General features: G+C 45.5%; 2 protein-coding genes across 3 annotated transcripts; one reads left to right on the top strand and one right to left on the bottom strand.

The window, feature by feature from the left end:
* The first annotated feature begins 57 nt into the window (after nt 1–57).
* LOC135258706 (cerebellin-1-like) lies at nt 58–5,457 on the top strand. The gene is made up of 5 exons (XM_064342211.1): nt 58–198; nt 1,880–2,200; nt 2,901–3,020; nt 4,272–4,516; nt 5,349–5,457. Exons 2-4 carry the CDS (start codon nt 1,916–1,918, stop codon nt 4,467–4,469), a joined length of 603 nt encoding a protein of 200 aa, XP_064198281.1. The 5' UTR covers nt 58–198; nt 1,880–1,915; the 3' UTR covers nt 4,470–4,516; nt 5,349–5,457.
* Nucleotides 5,458–7,267: 1,810 nt separating this feature from the next.
* On the bottom strand, nt 7,268–20,778 carry ripk3 (receptor-interacting serine-threonine kinase 3). 2 transcript variants are annotated; one of them, XM_064342205.1, is made up of 14 exons: nt 17,719–20,778; nt 17,202–17,344; nt 16,647–16,968; nt 14,594–14,736; nt 13,202–13,251; nt 12,216–12,371; nt 11,069–11,151; nt 10,662–10,737; nt 9,491–9,507; nt 9,291–9,330; nt 8,904–9,010; nt 7,906–7,945; nt 7,581–7,765; nt 7,268–7,488 (listed from the first exon to the last, which is right to left on the bottom strand). In XM_064342205.1, the coding sequence occupies exons 2-13, from the start codon at nt 17,336–17,338 to the stop codon at nt 7,617–7,619; spliced, it is 1,320 nt and encodes a 439-aa protein (XP_064198275.1). In that variant the 5' UTR covers nt 17,339–17,344; nt 17,719–20,778; the 3' UTR covers nt 7,268–7,488; nt 7,581–7,616. The 2 variants fall into 2 exon arrangements, with proteins under 2 accessions (XP_064198275.1, XP_064198276.1); XM_064342206.1 differs by lacking the exons at nt 7,268–7,488; nt 7,581–7,765; nt 7,906–7,945 and adding an exon at nt 8,646–8,701.
* Between the last annotated feature and the right edge of the window lie 13 nt (nt 20,779–20,791).

Genomic DNA, 20,791 nt, shown 5'->3' with positions numbered 1-20,791 from the left:
GGAGCAGGTAGGGGGTATGAGATGGAAGAGTGAGGGAGAAAGGGAGGGTACGAGAGACCGCTGGGGGGAGAGGGAGAGTGTGCTTTAACAGTGAGGCGTGTTCTGGTGGAGACTCGAGGACCAGTCAGTCACTCTCTCAGGGAAACAGCGGGCTTCTGATGCCCTGAAGAAAAGAAGGAGCCTCATCGAGTTTGAAAGGTGAGATCAGAAAAGCTTTTTAACCTTCTCGTCTGCTTTAGCTTTGTTAGGTCCTTATTGTGCATAGAAGGCAAATTACTGTTCCTGTAATAATAATAATAATAATAATAATAATAATATGTTACAATTAACATTCTTTTTTAAATTCACCATTATGCTGTTCATCCATTTTTTGTTTATCATGCTGTGTATATATTAGATGAATGTTTTTGTTAAACATAATATGTATATTTCAGATTGGGTTTATAATAAGGTTGTGTATATGTTGGATGAATGTTTTATTAAATGTATTTAAGAGCAAATGTATGAATAATTTAAGAAAAGTTTTGTGAATGAGGCCCATTGTGTGAATGTTTTTGTTTAAGGTAATATTCATACATCAGATTGTTTATTAGTTTATTGTAAGTTTGTGTAAGTTAGATTCATTTTTTATTAAATGTAACATTGATATGTCAGATTATTTGTTTATTATAAGTTTCTGTATGTTCAATTAATGTTTTATTAAATGTAACATGCATCAGATTGTTTATTATAAATTTGTGTATGTTAGATTAGTGTTGTATTAAATGTGACATGCTTATGTCAGATTGTTTATTTGTTTATTATAAGTTTGTGTATGTTAGATTAATGTTTTATTAAATGGAACATGCATATGTCAGATTGTTTATTATAAATTTATGTATGTTAGATTAATTTTTCGAAACGGCAGCAAGGTGCATTTGGATGCTTTGTTGTGTAGTTTTGAGGAGATGAAGAGGAAGCTGTTGCAAACAGGACAGAGAGTCGGGATGAAGAGGGGATGTGTGGGAATGCGATGGGGAAGGTGCAAAAAGAGAGGGAGCGTGTAAAGGACAGATGGTCTCCCAGTGGAGATCCTGCTCTCGTCCTCCTGGACCCAGTTGGGCCTGGCAATCTCTCAGAACTCTGCGTCCAAACATTACCTCATCTCCACCCCCACACCCTCAACCCAAACACTACCTCATCTCCACCCCCACACTCTCCACCCAAACATTACCTCATCTCCACCCCCACACTCTCCACCCAAACTTTACCTTATCTCCACCCCCACACTCTCCACCCAAACATGACCTCATCTCCACCCCCACACCCTCCACCCAAACACTACCTCATCTCCACCCAAACATGACCTCATGTCTATATACATACAGCCTCACTGACTGGCTGTTCCTCTCACACACAGCCTCCCTGACTGGCTGTTCCTCTCACACAGCCTCCCTGACTGGCTGTTTCTCTCACACCCTGTCCCTGACTGGCTGTTTCTCTCACACACTGTCCCTGACTGGCTGTTTCTCTCACACCCTGTCCCTGACTGGCTGCTTCTCTCACACAGTGTCCCAGACTGGCTGTTTCTCTCACACAGTGTCCCTGACTGGCTGTTCCTCTCACACAGTGTCCCTGACTGGCTGTTTCTCTCACACCCTGTCCCTGACTGGCTGTTTCTCTCACACAGTGTCCCTGACTGGCTGTTTCTCTCACACAGTGTCCCTGACTGGCTGTTTCTCTCACACAGTGTCCCTGACTGGCTGTTCCTCTCATACAGTGTCCCTGACTGGCTGTCCCTGACACTCCTCTGTATTTCTGGGATTGGTTGTGTGAGGCTATGATGGACTTCCTGCTGCTGGCACCACTGTAAATGTGTCTTTCCTGCTCTCCCACCCAGGACTACATATCCCTGAGAGCCAGACCAGTCAGAAGCATGCCCTGGTCTGCAGTGCCCCAGGGCTGTGCCCTGCTGCTTGGGTTGCTGCTGGCCCTGCGTGGCCCCCTGGTGGCTGGAGGGCAAAATGACACAGAGCCCATCGTGCTGGAGGGGAAGTGTTTGGTGGTGTGCGACTCCACGCCCTCCTCCGAGCCGACGGGGAACGCTCTTGGCATGTCGGTGCGCTCAGGAACCGGCCGCGTCGCCTTCTCTGCCTCCCGCAACACCAACCATGAGCCCTCCGAGATGAGCAACCGCACCATGACCATATACTTCGACCAGGTCAGCCGCCACTGTGCCCATGAGCATAAATCAGCACCGCAACCACAGAATACCACCACATCCGCACACCACCACCCCAGTATCAATGCCACATGACCACATCCGCACAACACCACCCCAGTATCAATGCCACATGACCACAATGGCCATGCAACACTACAGCACCATTACAGAATCACATCAACGCCGCAGCACCTCTGCAGCGGCCATATTAGGCCCTCTCTGCAGCGGCCATGTTGAGCCCTCTCTGCAGCGGCCATGTTGGACCCGCTCTGCAGCGGCCATGTTGAGCCCTCTCTGCAGCGGCCATGTTGGGCCCGCTCTGCAGCGGCCATGTTGAGCCCTCTCTGCAGCGGCCATGTTGAGCCCTCTCTGCAGCGGCCATGTTGAGCCCGCTCTGCAGCGGCCATGTTGGGCCCGCTCTGCAGCGGCCATGTTGAGCCCTCTCTGCAGCGGCCATGTTGAGCCCTCTCTGCAGCGGCCATGTTGGGCCCGCTCTGCAGCGGCCATGTTGAGCCCTCTCTGCAGCGGCCATGTTGGGCCCGCTCTGCAGCGGCCATGTTGAGCCCTCTCTGCAGCGGCCATGTTGAGCCCTCTCTGCAGCGGCCGTGTTGAGCCCTCTCTGCAGCGGCCATGTTGAGCCCTCTCTGTAGCGGCCATGTTGTTGACCATGTTGTTTTTTGGACTGTGTGCTGTGCAGATCCTGGTGAATGTGGGGGGGCACTTTGACCCCGCCCGCAGCATTTTCCTGGCCCCCAGGAAGGGAGTCTACAGCTTCAGCTTCCATGTAGTCAAGGTGTACAACAGGCAGACCATACAGGTGAGCCTACCAACGACACTGACCCACACACTTGTGTGTGAACCATACAGGTGAGCCTACCAACGACACTGACGCACACACCTGTGTATAGACCACACAGGTGAGCCTGCCAACGACACTGACCCACACACCTGTGTGTATTAAAATGTTTTTTGAACAGGCAGGTGTTACGACCCCTGTTGTAAATTTTTTTTTACATTAGTCTCTGTTTCGCTCTTCCGGTTTGTCATCTGATCGGCTGTTTCTGCCTCCAGTTACTCGGTTTGAAAAAGTTGTCATTTGCCACTTACCAGGGAAAACAAGCTCTTCGAAATTATGCTTGGTGGTTCTGGTCTCTCTCTGATCTCAGGTCAGTCTGGAGCTGAATGGCTCTCTCTCTCTGATCTCAGGTCAGTCTGGAGCTGAACGGCTCTCTCTGATCTCAGGTCAGTCTGGAGCTGAATGGCTCTCTCTCACTGATCTCAGGTCAGTCTGGTGCACAACGGCTCTCTCTGATCTCAGGTCAGTCTGGAGCTGAATGGCTCTCTGTCTCTGATCTCAGGTCAGTCTGGTGCTCAACGGCTCTCTCTCTCTGATCTCAGGTCAGTCTGGAGCTGAACGGCTCTCTCTGATCTCAGGTCAGTCTGGAGCTGAATGGCTCTCTCTCTCTGATCTCAGGTCAGTCTGGAGCTGAACGGCTCTCTCACTGATCTCAGGTCAGTCTGGTGCTCAACGGCTCTCTGATCTCAGGTCAGTCTGGTGCACAACGGCTCTCTGATCTCAGGTCAGTCTGGTGCTCAACGGCTCTCTGATCTCAGGTCAGTCTGGTGCTCAACGGCTCTCTCTGATCTCAGGTCAGTCTGGAGCTGAATGGCTCTCTCTCTGATCTCAGGTCAGTCTGGAGCTGAATGGCTCTCTCTCTGATCTCAGGTCAGTCTGGAGCTGAATGGCTCTCTCTCTCTGATCTCAGGTCAGTCTGGTGCTCAACGGCTCTCTGATCTCAGGTCAGTCTGGTGCTCAACGGCTCTCTGATCTCAGGTCAGTCTGGAGCTGAATGGCTCTCTGTCTCTGATCTCAGGTCAGTCTGGAGCTGAATGGCTCTCTGTCTCTGATCTCAGGTCAGTCTGGAGCTGAATGGCTCTCTCTCTCTGATCTCAGGTCAGTCTGGTGCACAACGGCTCTCTGATCTCAGGTCAGTCTGGAGCTGAATGGCTCTCTGTCTCTGATCTCAGGTCAGTCTGGTGCTCAACGGCTCTCTCTCACTGATCTCAGGTCAGTCTGGTGCTCAACGGGTGGCCAGTGATCTCGGCCTTCGCCGGGGACCAGGACGTGACCCGAGAGGCGGCGACCAACGCGGGGCTGGTTACCATGGAGAGGGGCGACAAGGCCTACCTGAAGCTGGAGAGGGGGAACCTGATGGGGGGGTGGAAGTACTCCACCTTCTCAGGCTTCCTGGTCTTCCCCTTATAGGGGGGTACAGGGGTACAGGGGAGCGCAAGGAAAGAGAACATGATATGGTGAGACCAACAAGAGTGTGTGTGTGTGCATGTATGTGTGTGTGTGTGGCTGTGTGCATGCATGTGTGTGTGTGGTTGTGTGCATGTGTGAGTGAGTGTGTGTGTATGTGTGAGTGTATGTGTGTGTGTGTGTGTGTGTACATGTATGTGTGTATGTATGAATGAGTGCGTGTGTGCATGTATGTATGTGGGGGCATGTGTGAGTGTGTGTATGCGTGTGTGCATGTATGTATGTGGGGGCATGTGTGTGTGTGTGTGTGTGTGTATGTATGTATGAGTGAGCGTGTGCATGTGCCAGTGTGTAAGAGAGAGAGATTTTTGAGTCATTGGGTTGCATTGCACTTCTGAGCTGGATGAATGTTGATATACTAAATCTACTGATGTGGCAATAACTGTTAATTTTATAGAAATGGTTCAACAATGATCATCATAATTACTAATCAGTTACTCTAAATAATTAAATATGCATTTTAGTAGTAATTGTAGATTCAGTTTTTTAATTATATTGGATGTTTCCTATGTGAGAACAGGAGGGTGGAAATTTGGAGGCTAGCCCAGGTTGGTTTTATTCATTTGGTAAATGGTAAATGGACTGCATTTATATAGTGCTTTACAATTGATGCCTCTCATTCGCCAGAGCAGTTAGGGGTTAGGGGTTAGGTGTCTTGCTCAAGGACACTTCGACACGCCCAGGGTGGGGTTTGAACCGGCAACCCTCCGACTGCCAGACAATCAGTCTTACCTCCTGAGCTATGTCGCCCCCTACGAGCTTTATGTGCTTTGTTTTACTTTTGATGGGCTTCTTTCTTATTTTATACATTTTTATTTTCAGGGTTAAGTCTCCACTGTGTGCTGCCCTGGCCTGTGGAAGCGCCTGTCTCATCTGATCCCTCTTCCCTTCTGACGCAGATAGGGAAGTGCTAATAAAAGAGTGCATCACACTGTGCGTTTGGAGTCTCTGATTTAAAGCCCTATATGTATACCTGCATAAGTATTCACACTGCATATGTACTGTATATGTTCAGACGGGTGACAAATTAAAGGAAAAACCAACATAAAATGTCTTAGAAAGATTCAACACCTTTCTAAGAGTTGGAGTTTTGGGGTTGGGTGAGTTTTGGGGCTCAGCAGGTGAGTTTTGGGGTTGGGTGAGTTTTGGGCTCAGCAGGTGAGTTTTGGGGTTCAGCAGGTGAGTTTTGGGGTTGGGTGAGTTTTGGGGATCAGCAGGTGAGTTTTGGGGTTCAGCAGGTGAGTTTTGGGGTTCAGCAGGTGAGTTTTGGGGTTGGGTGAGTTTTGGGGTTCAGCAGGTGAGTTTTGGGGTTGGGTGAGTTTTGGGGATCAGCAGGTGAGTTTTGGGGTTGGGTGAGTTTTGGGGTTCAGCAGGTGAGTTTTGGGGTTGGGTGAGTTTTGGAGTTGGGTGAGTTTTGGGGTTCAGCAGGTGAGTTTTGGGGTTGGGTGAGTTTTGGGGCTCAGCAGGTGAGTTTTGGGGTTCAGCAGATGAGTTTTGGGGTTGGGTGAGTTTTGGGGTTCAGCAGGTGAGTTTTGGGGCTCAGCTGGCCTCATCTCAGAATTTGAGACACACTTGTGCCATACCGGGTTCTTATCCAGAGCAACTGAATTATTTTGATATTTAGTATATGTTGCCATGGAGATGCAATTTCTGTTTCTATTCCTATTAAGAATAAAGGACCTTTTTGTCAGTTTACTACAGTCATTACCTCCCAACCAATCATCAGTGTGTGTGTAGGAGAAGGTGTGTTTAACGGCATTGAACTGGAACACAGATGTAAGTCAGCATTAGGAAGTCAGATGTAAGTTAGAATAAAGAACAACGATGCTCTACGGATAAGCTACAAGGTAACACTTAACGTACAGCATAGATATAACAGTGGGCTAAATACATCAGCTAAGGACATTTTCTAGCTGGGCTACACAGTTTGGGGCTATGACAAATTCCTGCAGAAATGGAACAAGCAAGATATTTACCTGTCCAGCAGAATTACTGCCAGCTCAGCATCCTTTCGAAGTCCTTCAAATCCCTGAGCTATCGGCGTCGCTGAAAGCCAAACTGATCTTTATTCAAGTCTTACTCGCTTCAATTGCTTTTTCGTCACAATCTTTTGTTTTTTTACTAACTACAGGTTAGCTACCTATAGCGCTATCTCTGCGGTATCTCTGCAGGTTAGCTAGCTATAGCACTTTCTCTGCGGTATCTCTGCAGGTTAGCTAGCTATAGCACTATCTCTGCGGTATCTCTGCAGGTTAGCTAGCTATCGCGCTACCTCTGCGGTATCTCTCCTCTGACCACGCTGTGAAGGCACAACATGATTGACAGGCAGAGAGCTCTCCTGATTGGCCTCCTTGCATAGAGCTCCTGATTGGTTGTTAAGATTCAGATGGGGTGAACTATAGAGAGGCTGATTTCAGAGCCTGGGGCAGTCAGAGAGACCTTAGAGATAATAATTTATTGATATCTGTTGGAATGTGAAGGAAATTAATCAAATATTACAACAACAAAAAAAAAGTGTTCTATGTCTTTAAAGGAGCAAAAGATGAAGAGGTTTTGGAATGGTCCTCACAGTCCCCAGACTTGAATATTATTGAAATATTTCTGAACTAAAGGATTCTGTGGGGAAGAGAGTGGAAAATTCTTGAAGCAAGAATAGAAAGACTTTTTACAAGAACTGAGCATAAGCTGTGAATTCTGCCAAAGGAGGTGTTACTAAGAACTGAATGACAGGGTGTACAAACTTTTGCACATGCCACATTTACAGTTTTATTTCTTCAGTTAAATTCAGGCAAAATTGAAATATGCTATATTTAAATTTATTCTTTGTAGAGTTTGTCAAATTCTTTCCACTTAGTAAATTAACAAAACATGTGATTTGTCCTGGGTTGCCCAAACCTTTACATGCCACTGTGCCACTGACACTCATGATCACACACATCCTTATTTCAGAACTGAGTCTCAGGTGAGTCAGGGCCACAGGCGTGTCAGGAGTAAGGGCCACAGGTGTGTAAAGGCCACAGGTGAGTAAGGGCCTCAGGTGTGTAAAGGCCACAGGTGAGTCAGGGCCTCAGGTGAGTCAGGGCCTGTTGTTCACTGGAATGGTTTTCCAGGCTGCGATGCTGGGAGGCTGACACTAGCAGGCGCTGTGGGGTTTCTGTGGCGTGTCCGGCTGCCAGTCGTGATGGTCATGGTGTTGTGGTCTCCAATCTGCACTGCAGTCACTCTGGAAATATTGATGCCTGAAAGAGAGACAGAGGGAAACACCATAACAACATTTAAACAACACTAACATCACTCCTGCCAGTGACTGCCACTGATTAGAAATGTTGTAGCAGTTACGATTATGTATGACTGTAACAGTGGTGTAGGAATAACTTACTCTTGGAACACAGCACTGGAGTCTGTCTGCAGCACTGACCCTGAAAACACAAACACATATCAGTCTGTCTGCAGCACTGACCCTGAGAACACAGACACACATCAGTCTGTCTGCAGCACTGACCCTGAGAACACAGACACACATCAGTCTGACTACAGCACTGACCCTGAAAACACAGACACATATCAATCTGACTGCAGCACTGATCCTGGGAACACGGACACATATCAGTCTGTCTGCAGCACTGACCCTGAAAACACAGACACATATCAATCTGACTACAACACTGATCCTGGGAACACAGACACATATCAGTCTGTCTGCAGCACTGACCCTGAGAACACAGACACACATCAGTCTGACTACAGCACTGACCCTGAAAACACAGACACATATCAATCTGACTGCAGCACTAATCCTGGGAACACAGACACACATCAGTCTGACTACAGCACTGACCCTGAGAACACAGACACATATCAGTCTGACTGCAGTGCTGACACTGAGAACACAGACACACATAAATCTTACTGCAGTACTGACTCTGAGAACACAGACACTCATCAATCTGACTGCAGTGCTGATACTGAGAACACAGACACACATAAATCTTACTGCAGTACTGACACTGACAACGCAGACACCTATCAGTCTGACTGCAGCACTGACTCTGAGAACACAGACACATATCAGTCTGACTGCAGCACTGACTCTGAGAACACAGACACATATCAGCCTGACTGCAGCACTGACCATGAGATCACAGACACATATCAATCTGACTGCAGCACTGACCCTCAAAGCAGCATTATTTCTGTCTTTCCATTTAAATTTACATTTTGAATGTAGAATATTTTTGAAGGAATTCAAAGGAGTTTCTCTTAATTTTGAGATTTTCCAAAACTCCGTTTTTGGAAAAGCCAACATTGAGTCGCCACGCCCAGGGCACCCATGTGCTGGGGAGCTCAGAGAGTAAACACTCAAACACTGCTTCCTACCTCCAAGCTTTGTTTGGAGGACGAGGAGGCAGCCACTGGAGGTTGATTGGCTGAGTGCAGGGTTGGATCAGCAGACAGCATTCTGATTGGGCGATGTGGAGCAGACACTGAGAGGAAATAAAAGTTTGAAGAATGTCTCACTATTTCTTTCAGTCTTTCTCTCACACTTTTTTAATCCTTATTTTCTTCCATCATATTCTAGTCAGCCCATTCCTCCACGCCCTCTCCTATCCTCTCCTCTCCTCAGTCTGTCTTCCTTCTATCTCTTCTGTCTGGCAGACCTGGGTCAGAAACTGCTGTATTTCATATTTGTGAATGTTAACTACATTTATTCCATGAGGGGTTAATGGGAAAACTTTGGGTGTCTGTTATTAGGTTTTAAATTACCTTTGACTTTGGAGTGAGGGGTGAAATTTCCAGGTGTCTCCTATGATAAACAGAAAAAAAAAATCTTATGTGAAACAGTGCCTCCACTGGTAGTGAGGTGGAACTGCAGCTCCCCAACACTCAAGATTATCATTCAGATTTTTCAAACAAATTGAGATAATAAAATATTTCCTAAAATTAATAAAAAGGCAGATAGTTACCTGTGCAGGGAGGGGTCCTGTGGTCACATTGGAATTGATTATATGTGCAATCCAGGTTTAATGAGAGAAAAGAGAGAAATTAGCACAATATTTACAGGGTTTGCAGTGCTACATATCTTCCTTAATCTATCAATTATGATGGAATGGCCAACCGTATCAAAGGCCTTAGAAAGGTCAATAAAAAAGGGTGGCACAGTGTTGTTTACTGATAAGGGTTTGAGTACTGAGTACAGAGGCTGCAGTATTTTGACCAGACCTGAAACCAGATGAATGCACATTACTATGAATATTATTGTCATGTAAGAACTGCTTGATCTCAGTGCTCACCAGAGATCATAAAACTAGTGCCACTACAGGGAGTTTTAAACAGAACGATAACTATTTTGGTCAAAAATATCGCCACATAATCCCACGCAGTATGAACGTCTGGGATAAAATCAGTTAAATAAAAGTCACGTGTGTACAGAAAAAAAAACGTCTGTTCGCACAAGTTCATAAATTTTGTTTTAAAATAAAGCCAGGCTTTATTTTAGCCGATATAGTATTCCTGACACGTGCCATGACGCAATGGTCACTGACGTCACTGGGGAACACATTGACTGCCCGGAGGTGTGTAGGTAAGTATGAAATCAATGAGAGAAGACTCATCAGCTCATTTGGTATTGAGTCATGCAGGAAAATTGACAAGTTGGGTGAGGTTAAGAAAGTAGGAAATGCATTTCAGGAAAACAGAAACAGGAGTTAACCAACCCCAATTTAAACCGCCCATTAAAACAAACTGCTTCTCATTAAACACAGCCAGTAAATCAAGCAAGGACGAAGTCGCATCTCTTGAATCAGGAGTCTTATAATAGCCTAACACTGTGAAATGAGAATCATTAGTTAAATTAAAATGTCTTTTAGATTCCCAGCGGTAGAAAAGACATGTTCTTATGGCACCAAGGAACCAGGGATGAACTGAAAGTGGCATTAATAAGTACCAGCATAGCGCCTGCCTGTATTGCCCAGCGACCTCTGTTTCCACCAGAGGAGGCACTAAAATGCAAGATTCATTTTTGGTTGAAAGAAAGACAGCTGTAATAATGCTGCATTTTCTCAAGTGTCATTTTTTTTTTTTTTTACAATTCGAATAGCATTCAAATATCAAACCATCAGTTGAGAACCCCAGTACCATTGTGAACTGAACTGGCAGAGATGTGGAGGGTGCCAATCCTGGAGCAAGAGGAAGATACCTCATTGTCGTCATCCTACAGAGAGAGACGGAGAGAGCGAACGAGAGAGAGCGAAATAGTGAAGACAGAGATGGAGAGAGAGAGAAAGAGAATTAAAGTAACCCTTTACATTAAAATCCATGTTTTTTTGTGAGGACCATAACATAAAACAGTAATAGTGATACAGTAATGACAAAATTGTGGCAGTGTAAAAGAGTGTAATAATAGTATAATAACAGTGTAATAAGAGTGTGGTAACAGTTAATGAGAGTTTAACTACAGTGAAATAAGAGTGTGATGGCAGAGTAATCATAGTAAAATAATGTGTGATAGTGTAATATGTGTTATAAAACTATAATTGCAGTACCAGTGCTTTTGATGCCTGGTAGATGGCATCATTAATTCCACATCTGTGCAGCTTAAACACCTTCTCTGTCACTGGGAGGCAGTCTGAATACACAAAACAACACAACACAATATACACACCAAACAACACAATTCACACACAATATACACACAAAACACAACACAACACAATACGCACCCAAAACAACACAATACACACACAATACAACATGACACAGTATAACAAAACACACAATACACACACAACACAATACAATATACACACTCAATACAACACAACACCACATGAGATAACATAACACAGTACACACAAAACAATACAGAAACACAACACAATACAACACAATAGACAAATGCAACACAACACACGAGCACACCACAGAACAACACCAACAACACAAAAAAACAATATAATATTCATACAACACAGAGATCACAGTGTGTGCACAGACCAACAAAAATAACACGTAAACAACACAATACAGTTCAAGATCAAAATGTTTTACAAAGAGCACTTTTTTACTTATGACATTAACATTGAATGCTGTATCTCTATCATACTCTACTCCTCCTTCCACTGGCATGGACCGTCAGATACTAAATCACAGACTGACTCAATGAATGGCTGACCGACACACTGAATGGCCGACACACTGACTGACTGACAGACACACTGACTGACCGACACACTGACTGACTGACACACTGACTGACTGACACACACTGACTGACTGACACACTGACTGACTGACACACTGACTGACCGACACACTGACTGACTGACACACTGACTGACTGACACACACTGACTGACTGACACACTGACTGACCGACACGCTGACTAACTGACACACTGACTGACTGACACACACTGACTGACTGACTGACACACACTGACTGACCAACACACTGACTGACTGACACACTGACTGGCTGACACACACTGACTGACCAACACACTGACTGACTGACACACTGACTGACCGAAACACTGACTGACCGACACACTGACTGGCTGACACACTGACTGACCAACACATTGACTGGCTGACACACTGACTGACTAACACACTGACTGGCTGACACACTGACTGACTGACTGACTGACACACACTGAGTGAGTGGCACATGCCTCTCCTGTTTCTCACCGTAGAAAGAGGGCCGTTTTTGGGGGCTGGGGTCCCAGCATCTCACCATGAGGTCAACAAGCTCCCCCAAACCCTCAGCTGCCTCCCGGTCCACCCCCTCCAGGCTGGGCCTGTCCCCTTCCGGAATCCTCAACCGGACTATACAGGACAGAGCATCTGGGGGGGGGAGGGGGGGGCAGAGCAAGAGACATTAGCTGTAATGATAAAGAACCTGTATGTACATTATTATGAGGGTAACAAACACAATAAACTGACGGTACAATATGTTAAAAAATTGCCATGTATAAATTGAGAGAAAAACATGAATTATTCAATGGCTTTTTTATTATTCAAACTAAAGAATAGCAGAATAGCTTGCATTTTTTCTGTGTGTACATCTGCATAATCTTTTTCATATATATTTATATTTGTTTATAATGATTGTAACACTTATAGTTAACATTAGCATTCTTTTCTGCTTATTAAAATTATCAATGCTGTAATAAAACTTTGGCAACACTGGAATCCTTCCTGTGATGCCAATAAAGCACAAGTGCAATTGAAAAACATTGAAAAGAAGTTGGAGTTGGAACAGCAGCCCACGGGCTTTCCAGCTGCTGCACCCGGACGGCCAGGGAGTCTCTCACCTCCATAGGTCTGCCTGTCTGTGATTACAGACCAGAGTCACTCACCTCCATAGGGCTGCCTGTCTGTGATTACAGACCAGAGTCACTCACCTCCATAGGGCTGCCTGTCTGTGATTACAGACCAGAGTCACTCACCTCCATAGGGCTGCCTGTCTGTGATTACAGACCAGAGTCACTCACCTCCATAGGGCTGCCTGTCTGTGATTACAGACCAGAGTCACTCACCTCCATAGGGCTGCCTGTCTGTGATTACAGACCAGAGTCACTCACCTCCATAGGGCTGCCTGTCTGTGATTACAGACCAGAGTCACTCACCTCCATAGGGCTACCTGTGAAAGATTACAGACCAGAGTCACTCACCTCTATAGGGCTGCCTGCCTGTGATTAAAGACCAGAGCAGGATGGCATAACTGGGAGAGAGAGAGAGAGAGACTTTTAACTTTGACTTTAAGGTCTGCTTTATTCACCATTCCACAAGATCTCAAAAGCCATTTTTTCCAGAGAAGACACAAGAACCACAACCCCATGACCTGCACAATACCCCAGGCACTAACAAGAACATCAAAACATTAACTGAAAGAAAAAAAGAAACCAAAAAAGGATAAACAAAAAAAAGAATAATTAAAAATGAAGAAACCAAACCACTCAATTAAAAATAAGAGAAGAAAAATAAATAAATAATTAAGTACCTTAAGAGAGAGAGAGAAAGATGAAGAGTAAGTGTCTGACTTAGATCAGCAGGACAGGAATCTTAGATCTTGGGGGTCGGTGGGGTATGTACACCTATGGACATGTAGGTGGGACGTGGGGTGTAACTGTAAGAGTTGTAGGTGGGGTGGGGTGTACCTGTAGGAGGTGTTGGTGGGGTGGGGTGTACCTGTAGGAGGTGTAGGTGGGGTGGGATGTACCTGTAGGAGGTGGGGGTAGGGTGTACCTGTAGGAAGTGTAAGTGTGGTGGGGTGTACCTGTAGGAGGTGTAGGTGGGGGTGGGGTGTACCTGTAGGAGCTGTAGGTGGGGGTGGGGTGTACCTGTAGGTGGTGTAGGTGGGGTGGGGTGTACCTTTAGGTAGTGTAGGTGGGGTGGGGTGTACCAGTAGGAAGTGGGGGGTGGGGTGTACCTGTAGGTGGTGTAGGTGGTGTGTGGTGTACCTGTAGGTGGTGTAGGTGGGGTGGGGTGTACCTTTAGGTAGTGTAGGTGGGGTGGGGTGTACCAGTAGGAAGTGGGGGGTGGGGTGTACCTGTAGGTGGTGTAGGTGGGATGGGGTGTACTTGTAGGAGGTGTAGGTGGGGTGGAGTGTACCTGTAGGAGGTGCAGGTGGGGGTGGGATGTACCTGTAGGTGGTGTAGGTGGGGTGGAGTGTACCTGTAGGAGGTGCAGGTGGGGGTGGGATGTACCTGTAGGAGGTGGGGTAGGGTGGGGTGTACCTGTAAGAGGTGTCAGTCAAGTGGGGTGTACCTGTAGGAGGTGTAGGTGGGGTGGGGTGTACCTGTAGGGTGTGTAGGTGGGGTGGGGTGTACCTGTAGGAGGTATAGGTGGGGTATACCTGTAGGAGGTGTAGGTGGGGTGTGGTGTACCTGTAGGAGGTGTAGTAGAGCTGGGATGTGCCTGTAGGTGGTGTAGGGTGTACCTGTAGTTGGTGTAGGTGGGGTGGGGTATACCTGTGGGAGGTGTAGGTGGGGTAGGGTGTACCTGTAGGTGGTGTAGGTGGGGTGTAGTGTACCTGTAGGGGGTGTAGGTGGGGTGGGGTGTACCTGTAGGAGTCGGAGGCAGGTGTGGGTTTGTAGGACAGTTTGAAGGCTTCGGGGGGCATGTAGCTCAGTGTTCCCCCCTCATTTCCCTGCCCCCCCACACTGGAAATACTGCGCATCACTTGGGCCAGTCCAAAATCTGTGATCTACAGAGAGAACCAGACCAACATCTGTGAGCTACAGAGAGAACCAGACCAACATCTGTGAGCTACAGAGAGAACCAGACCAACATCTGTGAGCTACAGAGAGAACCAGACCAACATATGTGAGCTACAGAGAGAACCAGACCAACATCTGTGAGCTACAGAGAGAACCAGACCAACATCTGTTACCCCCTTTCCACCAACGCGAACCTAGTTCTGGTTCTGGGCTGGTGCTAGTGCCGGATCGCAGTTGGTTCAACTTGCGAACCTTCTAAGAACCGGTTTGCTTTTCCACGGGTTAGAGAGCCACGTCATTATATATACTGTATACGTCTCCGCTTTCCCAGCAACGCTAGCGCCAACTTCAAGCACAACAACAACAATGGCGGACTACATCGCATCTTTACAAGTGTTGCGAGTCTACATTGGCATCCAAACACGACTGGTCCAACATATTTGTACTGGACAGCCTTACTGTATCAACTTTAAGACAAGCACATGCTCGGAATTATCTCATCACGACCCATTAAAGCCAATGGCGCAGACGTTGCTTAATAATTTCAAACTGCTTTCCTAACGGCTATTTTGCGTCCTGCGACTCGGGTTACAACTGTGAATATGTACGGATTCCAAGACGTGCTGATAGCGGCCAGCCTTTCTCATATTAACCTGAAATACGCAAGACAGGACACTTAAACTGTATGCTGGCAAATTTATGTAAAGTTCCATTAATTTATATGGGGTGGTCAATACACGTCCCCTTAACATCCAAAAGCTAGCGCTGGACCACCTGACTTAGTTGCCGGCACAGAAAAAAATCATGAAAGTACTGAAAAAATAACCACTGGAGGATAACAAGGACATTTTTTCCTACATAACTGGGTATAGGTTGTTACCGATATTTCGCCTATTTCATATATAGTTGCAAATCTGTTTACGTTTTCTTGTCTGTCAAACAAAGGTGGTCGCTAACAGGTGCTCTCACTCTAGCTCGCTAGGTTGATATAGCTAGCTACCTAGCATTGACTATGCTGGTATTGTTCACATTGCAGTTAAACAAATCTAGTAAATTAATGATACACCAACTTCTATCCAGCCCCTGACGTATGCGGTTCTTGGTTCAAGACCAGCCAAGTGTAGGTGCCGCTCTGGAACCAGTTTGGAACCTGGCCGAGAGTCGGTTCTTTTGCTGTCAAAACGCGAAGAACTGGTTCGAGATTAGGTACTGGCTCTGAACCGGCCCTCAAAATGCCTTGGTGGAAAAGGGGTATGTGAGCTACAGAGAGATCCAGACCAACATCTGTGAGCTACAGAGAGATCCAGACCAACATCTGTGAGCTACAGAGAGATTCAGACCAATATCCGTGAGCTACATAGAGATCCAGACCAACACCTGTGATCTACAGAGAGAACCAGACCAACACCTGTGATCTACAGAGAGAAAGAGAGAGAACCAATACATTCTGGAGACACCTAAACAAAGTGGTACCCACTCATACCATTACAAGGCACTAATATACCAGGAGCTGAGCCCAGAGAAGAGCCAACTCTCTCAGCTGGTCCTGAGGCTCAGTTCACCAACCCCCACTAACACCAAGCAGCCTCGGGACAGCCATATTCAGCAGTCTAACTACAGAGACCGACCGACACCAGCAGACCTGGCCGCCTAGAGAGAGGCTGTGCTCCCACTGCAACCAGCAGCAGACTGGGATTCTGCTATTGTGAACCAGTGAGCTATAGATAGAGACAGGAACAGGGGGAGAGAGGGAGGGAAAGTGAGAGAAAAAGAGAACGAGCCCAAAGGGAAGCGCAATATACTGACGCAAAGAAAAGCAATGCTAACGCAGGGCAAGCTAATGGCAGGCAGCTGGAACCCCAGAGGCCTGCGGAGCTAGAGGAAGCCTGGGACTCGCCTTAGCCTGCAAGCCGTGGTCCAGCAGCACATTGCTGGGCTTGAGGTCGAGGTGCAGCAGTGGGGGGGAGAGCTGGTGCAGGAAGTTCATGCCAATGGCCACCTGATCAGCCAGGCGGAAGGCCAGGGCCCAGGGAGGGGGCCCCCCCAGCCTCTGCAGGAGGGACTCCACAGACCCCCTCTCCACCAGCTCCATTATCAGGCCCATCTGGGGTGAGGGCAAGCCTGGGGGAGCCACCCAGTACACCCCAGAAACCTCCACCACATACTTGCACCACGTCCCACCGTGACGCATGAACTCCGCCTCCTTCAGCAGAGATGCACTGGAACGCAGAGAGGGAGAGGGAAAGATAAACAGGGAAGGAGAGAGTGGGAGAAAGGCAGAGAGAGGGAGGGGGAGAGAGAGAGAGCGAGAGAGAAGGAACGGGAGAAAGAGAGGACGGAAGAGAGATTATTTTTCTTGCTTTTACTTTAAAATCCATATTTCCTGTGTGTGTGTGTGTGTGTGTGTACGTGAGTGTGTACATGTGTATGTGCTTGCATGTGTTAGACTTACCCATCATCATGATGCAGTAGTTTGATTGCCACCTCCATCCCCTTGTATTTGGCCTTATAGATCTGTCCAAAACCTCCAGCACCAATCATAGACCAGGACTGCAGGCTGCAGTCTTCAATCACTGCAAACTGCTGCATTTCTCACTAGAACAAGGAGATATTAACACTGCACTGAGAGAGAGGTTTAATACAGTATATACACACTGCACTGACAGAAAGGGTTAATACAGTATATACACACTGCACTGAGAGAAAGGGTTAATACAGTATATACACTCTGCACTGAGAGAAAGGGTTAATACAGTATATATACACACTGACTGTGCACTAGATTTTTTCTGTATGCTACAGGCTGTGTGCTAAGAGGAAATTCAAACTTCCTGTAGCATTCCGGCTTTTTGTACTGTAGAGGTTTCACACATTGACAACTTCCCTATTTTAAAGATCAGCTCCAATTCCAATATCAAAATTGTATTAAAAACAAAATTGAAAAAAGAAAAGAAACATTTTTAACTTACCACTCCCGTTCACATCAAGCGGCTTCCAGTAGCACAGAGGTATTCACTTGGGTAAGAACTGACAAGTCCGGCCGTGTCACATCTAAACTGGCTGAAGCACAACACGGATACGCTATTTCTTCTCCTGACGACTCGATGTTACTGAGGACTTGGTGGTAAAGAGGTTGGCTGAGTTATACCTACTTTCAGTTCTCAAAAGCGCACAGAGCAGCATGTGGGCGTGTCCCATGCCTGCTCACGCCTCTGAGCCACTGACTTCCTGCGTGACCACAACCTGACCACGTGATCACCTGGTCACCTGATCAAATGCCTTTACACAATGCTCATTTTGTAGAAGTATTTGTTGAAACTGTTCAGGGCCTTTTTCAACCTTTGAACACACACACAAACAGGCACACATACACAACACACACACACTCTCTCTGTCTCAAACACACACACACTCTGTAAAAATGAACACCCCTCTTTAGTTTAGGTTTCCACTTGTTTATTCTCTTCAACTTTATGCTGGCCTTACAGGCAAAGTTCCAAAGAAAATTTCCCTTCTGAAACTGGAAAACAAGAAGAAAAGGTAAAAATTTGCAAAATAATCCAAAGATTGGCCGGTAGATGATTGGAAAAGAGTATTATGGGTGGCACCCCGGAGTCGTCTCTTCACTATTGCAGATGGAACTGATGTTTGGCGGGTACGGTCCAATGAAGCTGCCAACTGAGGACTATGAGGCGTCTGTTTCTCAAACTAGAGACTCTGATGTACTTTTCCTCTTGCACAGTCATGCACCTGTGCCTTCCACATCTCTTTCTGGCCTGGTTAGATCCAGTTTGCTCTCCTCTTTCAAGACGGTAGTGCACACCTTAGTATGAGATCTTCAGTTTCTTGGCAATCTCACGCATGGAATAGCCTTCATCTCTCAAAAGAACAACTGACTGACAAGTTTCTAGAGAAAGCCATTTCTTTTTGGCCATTTTTTAAACCACAATTTAACTTTACAAATGCCAGCGTAATGGATACTGTAGCAACTGAAAGAAAGATATTTTTTAGCTTAAGTAAACAGCACAATTGTTTTCAGCTGCGCCTAATGGGAGTGCTTTCTCTGGTACCAAACAGGCACATTAGCATGAATACTTACAGTAAGGATGAGGTAACACAGTGTGCTGTCAGTACACTGGAGTAATGGCTGCTGAAAATAGGGCTTTGCAATCATATGTAAAGACGAAATTAACTGTTATTTCAAAGAGTAATAGTAATTTGTAACATTATCAATGTCTGGGCTGTATTTTTTTTATTATCAATTTAATGCTACCTTGGTGAATAATAGTATCTTTTTTTTTTCAAAAACATAAACACTTTATGATTCCAAAAGTTTTTAACGGTAGTCTATATAACCTTTAACTTGCCAAAAAAAAAAGTAAAAAACATAAATTCATGATTCAGCTAATTAACTAATAATGGTCTTCTGTCAAGACCTTAAGTAGAATCAGGTGTCTTCTTGCTGGGTTAAAACAAAAACCTGCTTTATATGGATGCATTTTTATTTCTACTGCAGTGATACTCAATCTTGGTCCTGGAGAACCACAGAACTGCTGGTTTTTGTTTTTTCCTGAAGATAACTGAGTTAACTGTGTAATGAACCGTTTTACCTGATGAATTGCTGTGCTACTAAAGTGCTGAGTAACAACGAAAGCCAGCAGACTCTCCGGGTCCAACAGTGAAGACCACTGGCTCAAATACATGCTTTTCGTAGCATTTATAAACTTCTATCCATGTTCACTTTTCCCTCCAGACTCTCCGCATATAAGGTTGTCTCAATTGAAAACTCAATTGTATGTTTAGCCACTTGACCGAGTGCCTATGGGGCCCCCTAGAGGTTAGCCATTGAAATGCAAGTTGAAAGCCCTGAAGGTCGCATGGTGGAGACAAACTGGCGTCCCTACCTGTAGTGCAACCATGAGGCTGATTGACTTACTCTAACTACAGTGGGCATTAGGCTGAGGCCTATATCACTACAAATAGTTTAAATGCTGGTGTTGATTGACAAGAAAAAGAAGCATTACAAGAAGAGAAAGAAGAATAAATATAAACATTAAATATCATGGGTTAATTCAGTAGGGCTCGGATAAGTGTGGAGGAAAACCTCCTCTTAGGTTCGGTGGGTGAGTCGGCGATGTAAGAGGAAAGTCTAGAAACGATGATTTCTTCTAATAATCTTTTTATTTTACATAGGCCTATGGGAGGTCTCCAGTACCATAAAGACACACAGAGAGCTCTCCGAATTACTATTTACATCCTTTTTTTATACAATCAGATCTCCTTCTACCATGATGTATCTTCCCTCTAAAACAACCAATCCCAGCCTAGGTCACACTTATGTTTCACCAGCTAGTTTAACAATAACTATTGTATAATTTTCGATTTCAATAAATAACAGATATTTCACCACACACACTTACAGAGGTATGTATATGCGTGACTTGAATAACAAGTATTTGTTCTCATGATTAACAATTAATCTTCCCGTTCCAAAGTACATTCACTTTAAATGCATTCAATACATGCTGTAATCCAAATGAAATATTTAACTCATATTCCTTAGTTACAAATTCTTAGACATAACACAGAACACCTGCTGTTCTTCATCAATCTTCACATAATCACCTACATTTAACTATATTCTTGATCAATACAATCTTTAATAAGCAGAAATTTAAAAACATGAAAAGCATATAGAAGCATACTTCAACATAAACTACTTTTCAATTATTAACTAACATAACCTAAACTAATATTCTCTGCAAAAAATATAAACCATTCTTTATATATTCCATTGTGTCTATTTATATACTTATTAATGTATTTTCTATGTATATATTTTTTTACATAAAGTATCCTGTAAGATCGTTTCATCGATATGGAACTGTACCGTCAAGCTTTACCGCACGTCACTGGAAACAGGTATTCACAGACCTGTCGCGTTTCATGACGTAGGTGGAATTCCCCTCCACAACGACCTAAGATGGGCGGGGCCAATGACAGTCCAGAGCGCCGTAATGTTGTAGATGCGCACCAACTTTT

The sequence above is a fragment of the Anguilla rostrata genome, chromosome 7 (genome assembly GCF_018555375.3).
Source record: "Anguilla rostrata isolate EN2019 chromosome 7, ASM1855537v3, whole genome shotgun sequence".
In the NCBI taxonomy this organism is placed as follows: Eukaryota; Metazoa; Chordata; class Actinopteri; order Anguilliformes; family Anguillidae; genus Anguilla; species Anguilla rostrata.
Note: the sequence above shows the minus strand (reverse complement) of the source record. Positions and strands in the feature narration are given on the sequence as shown.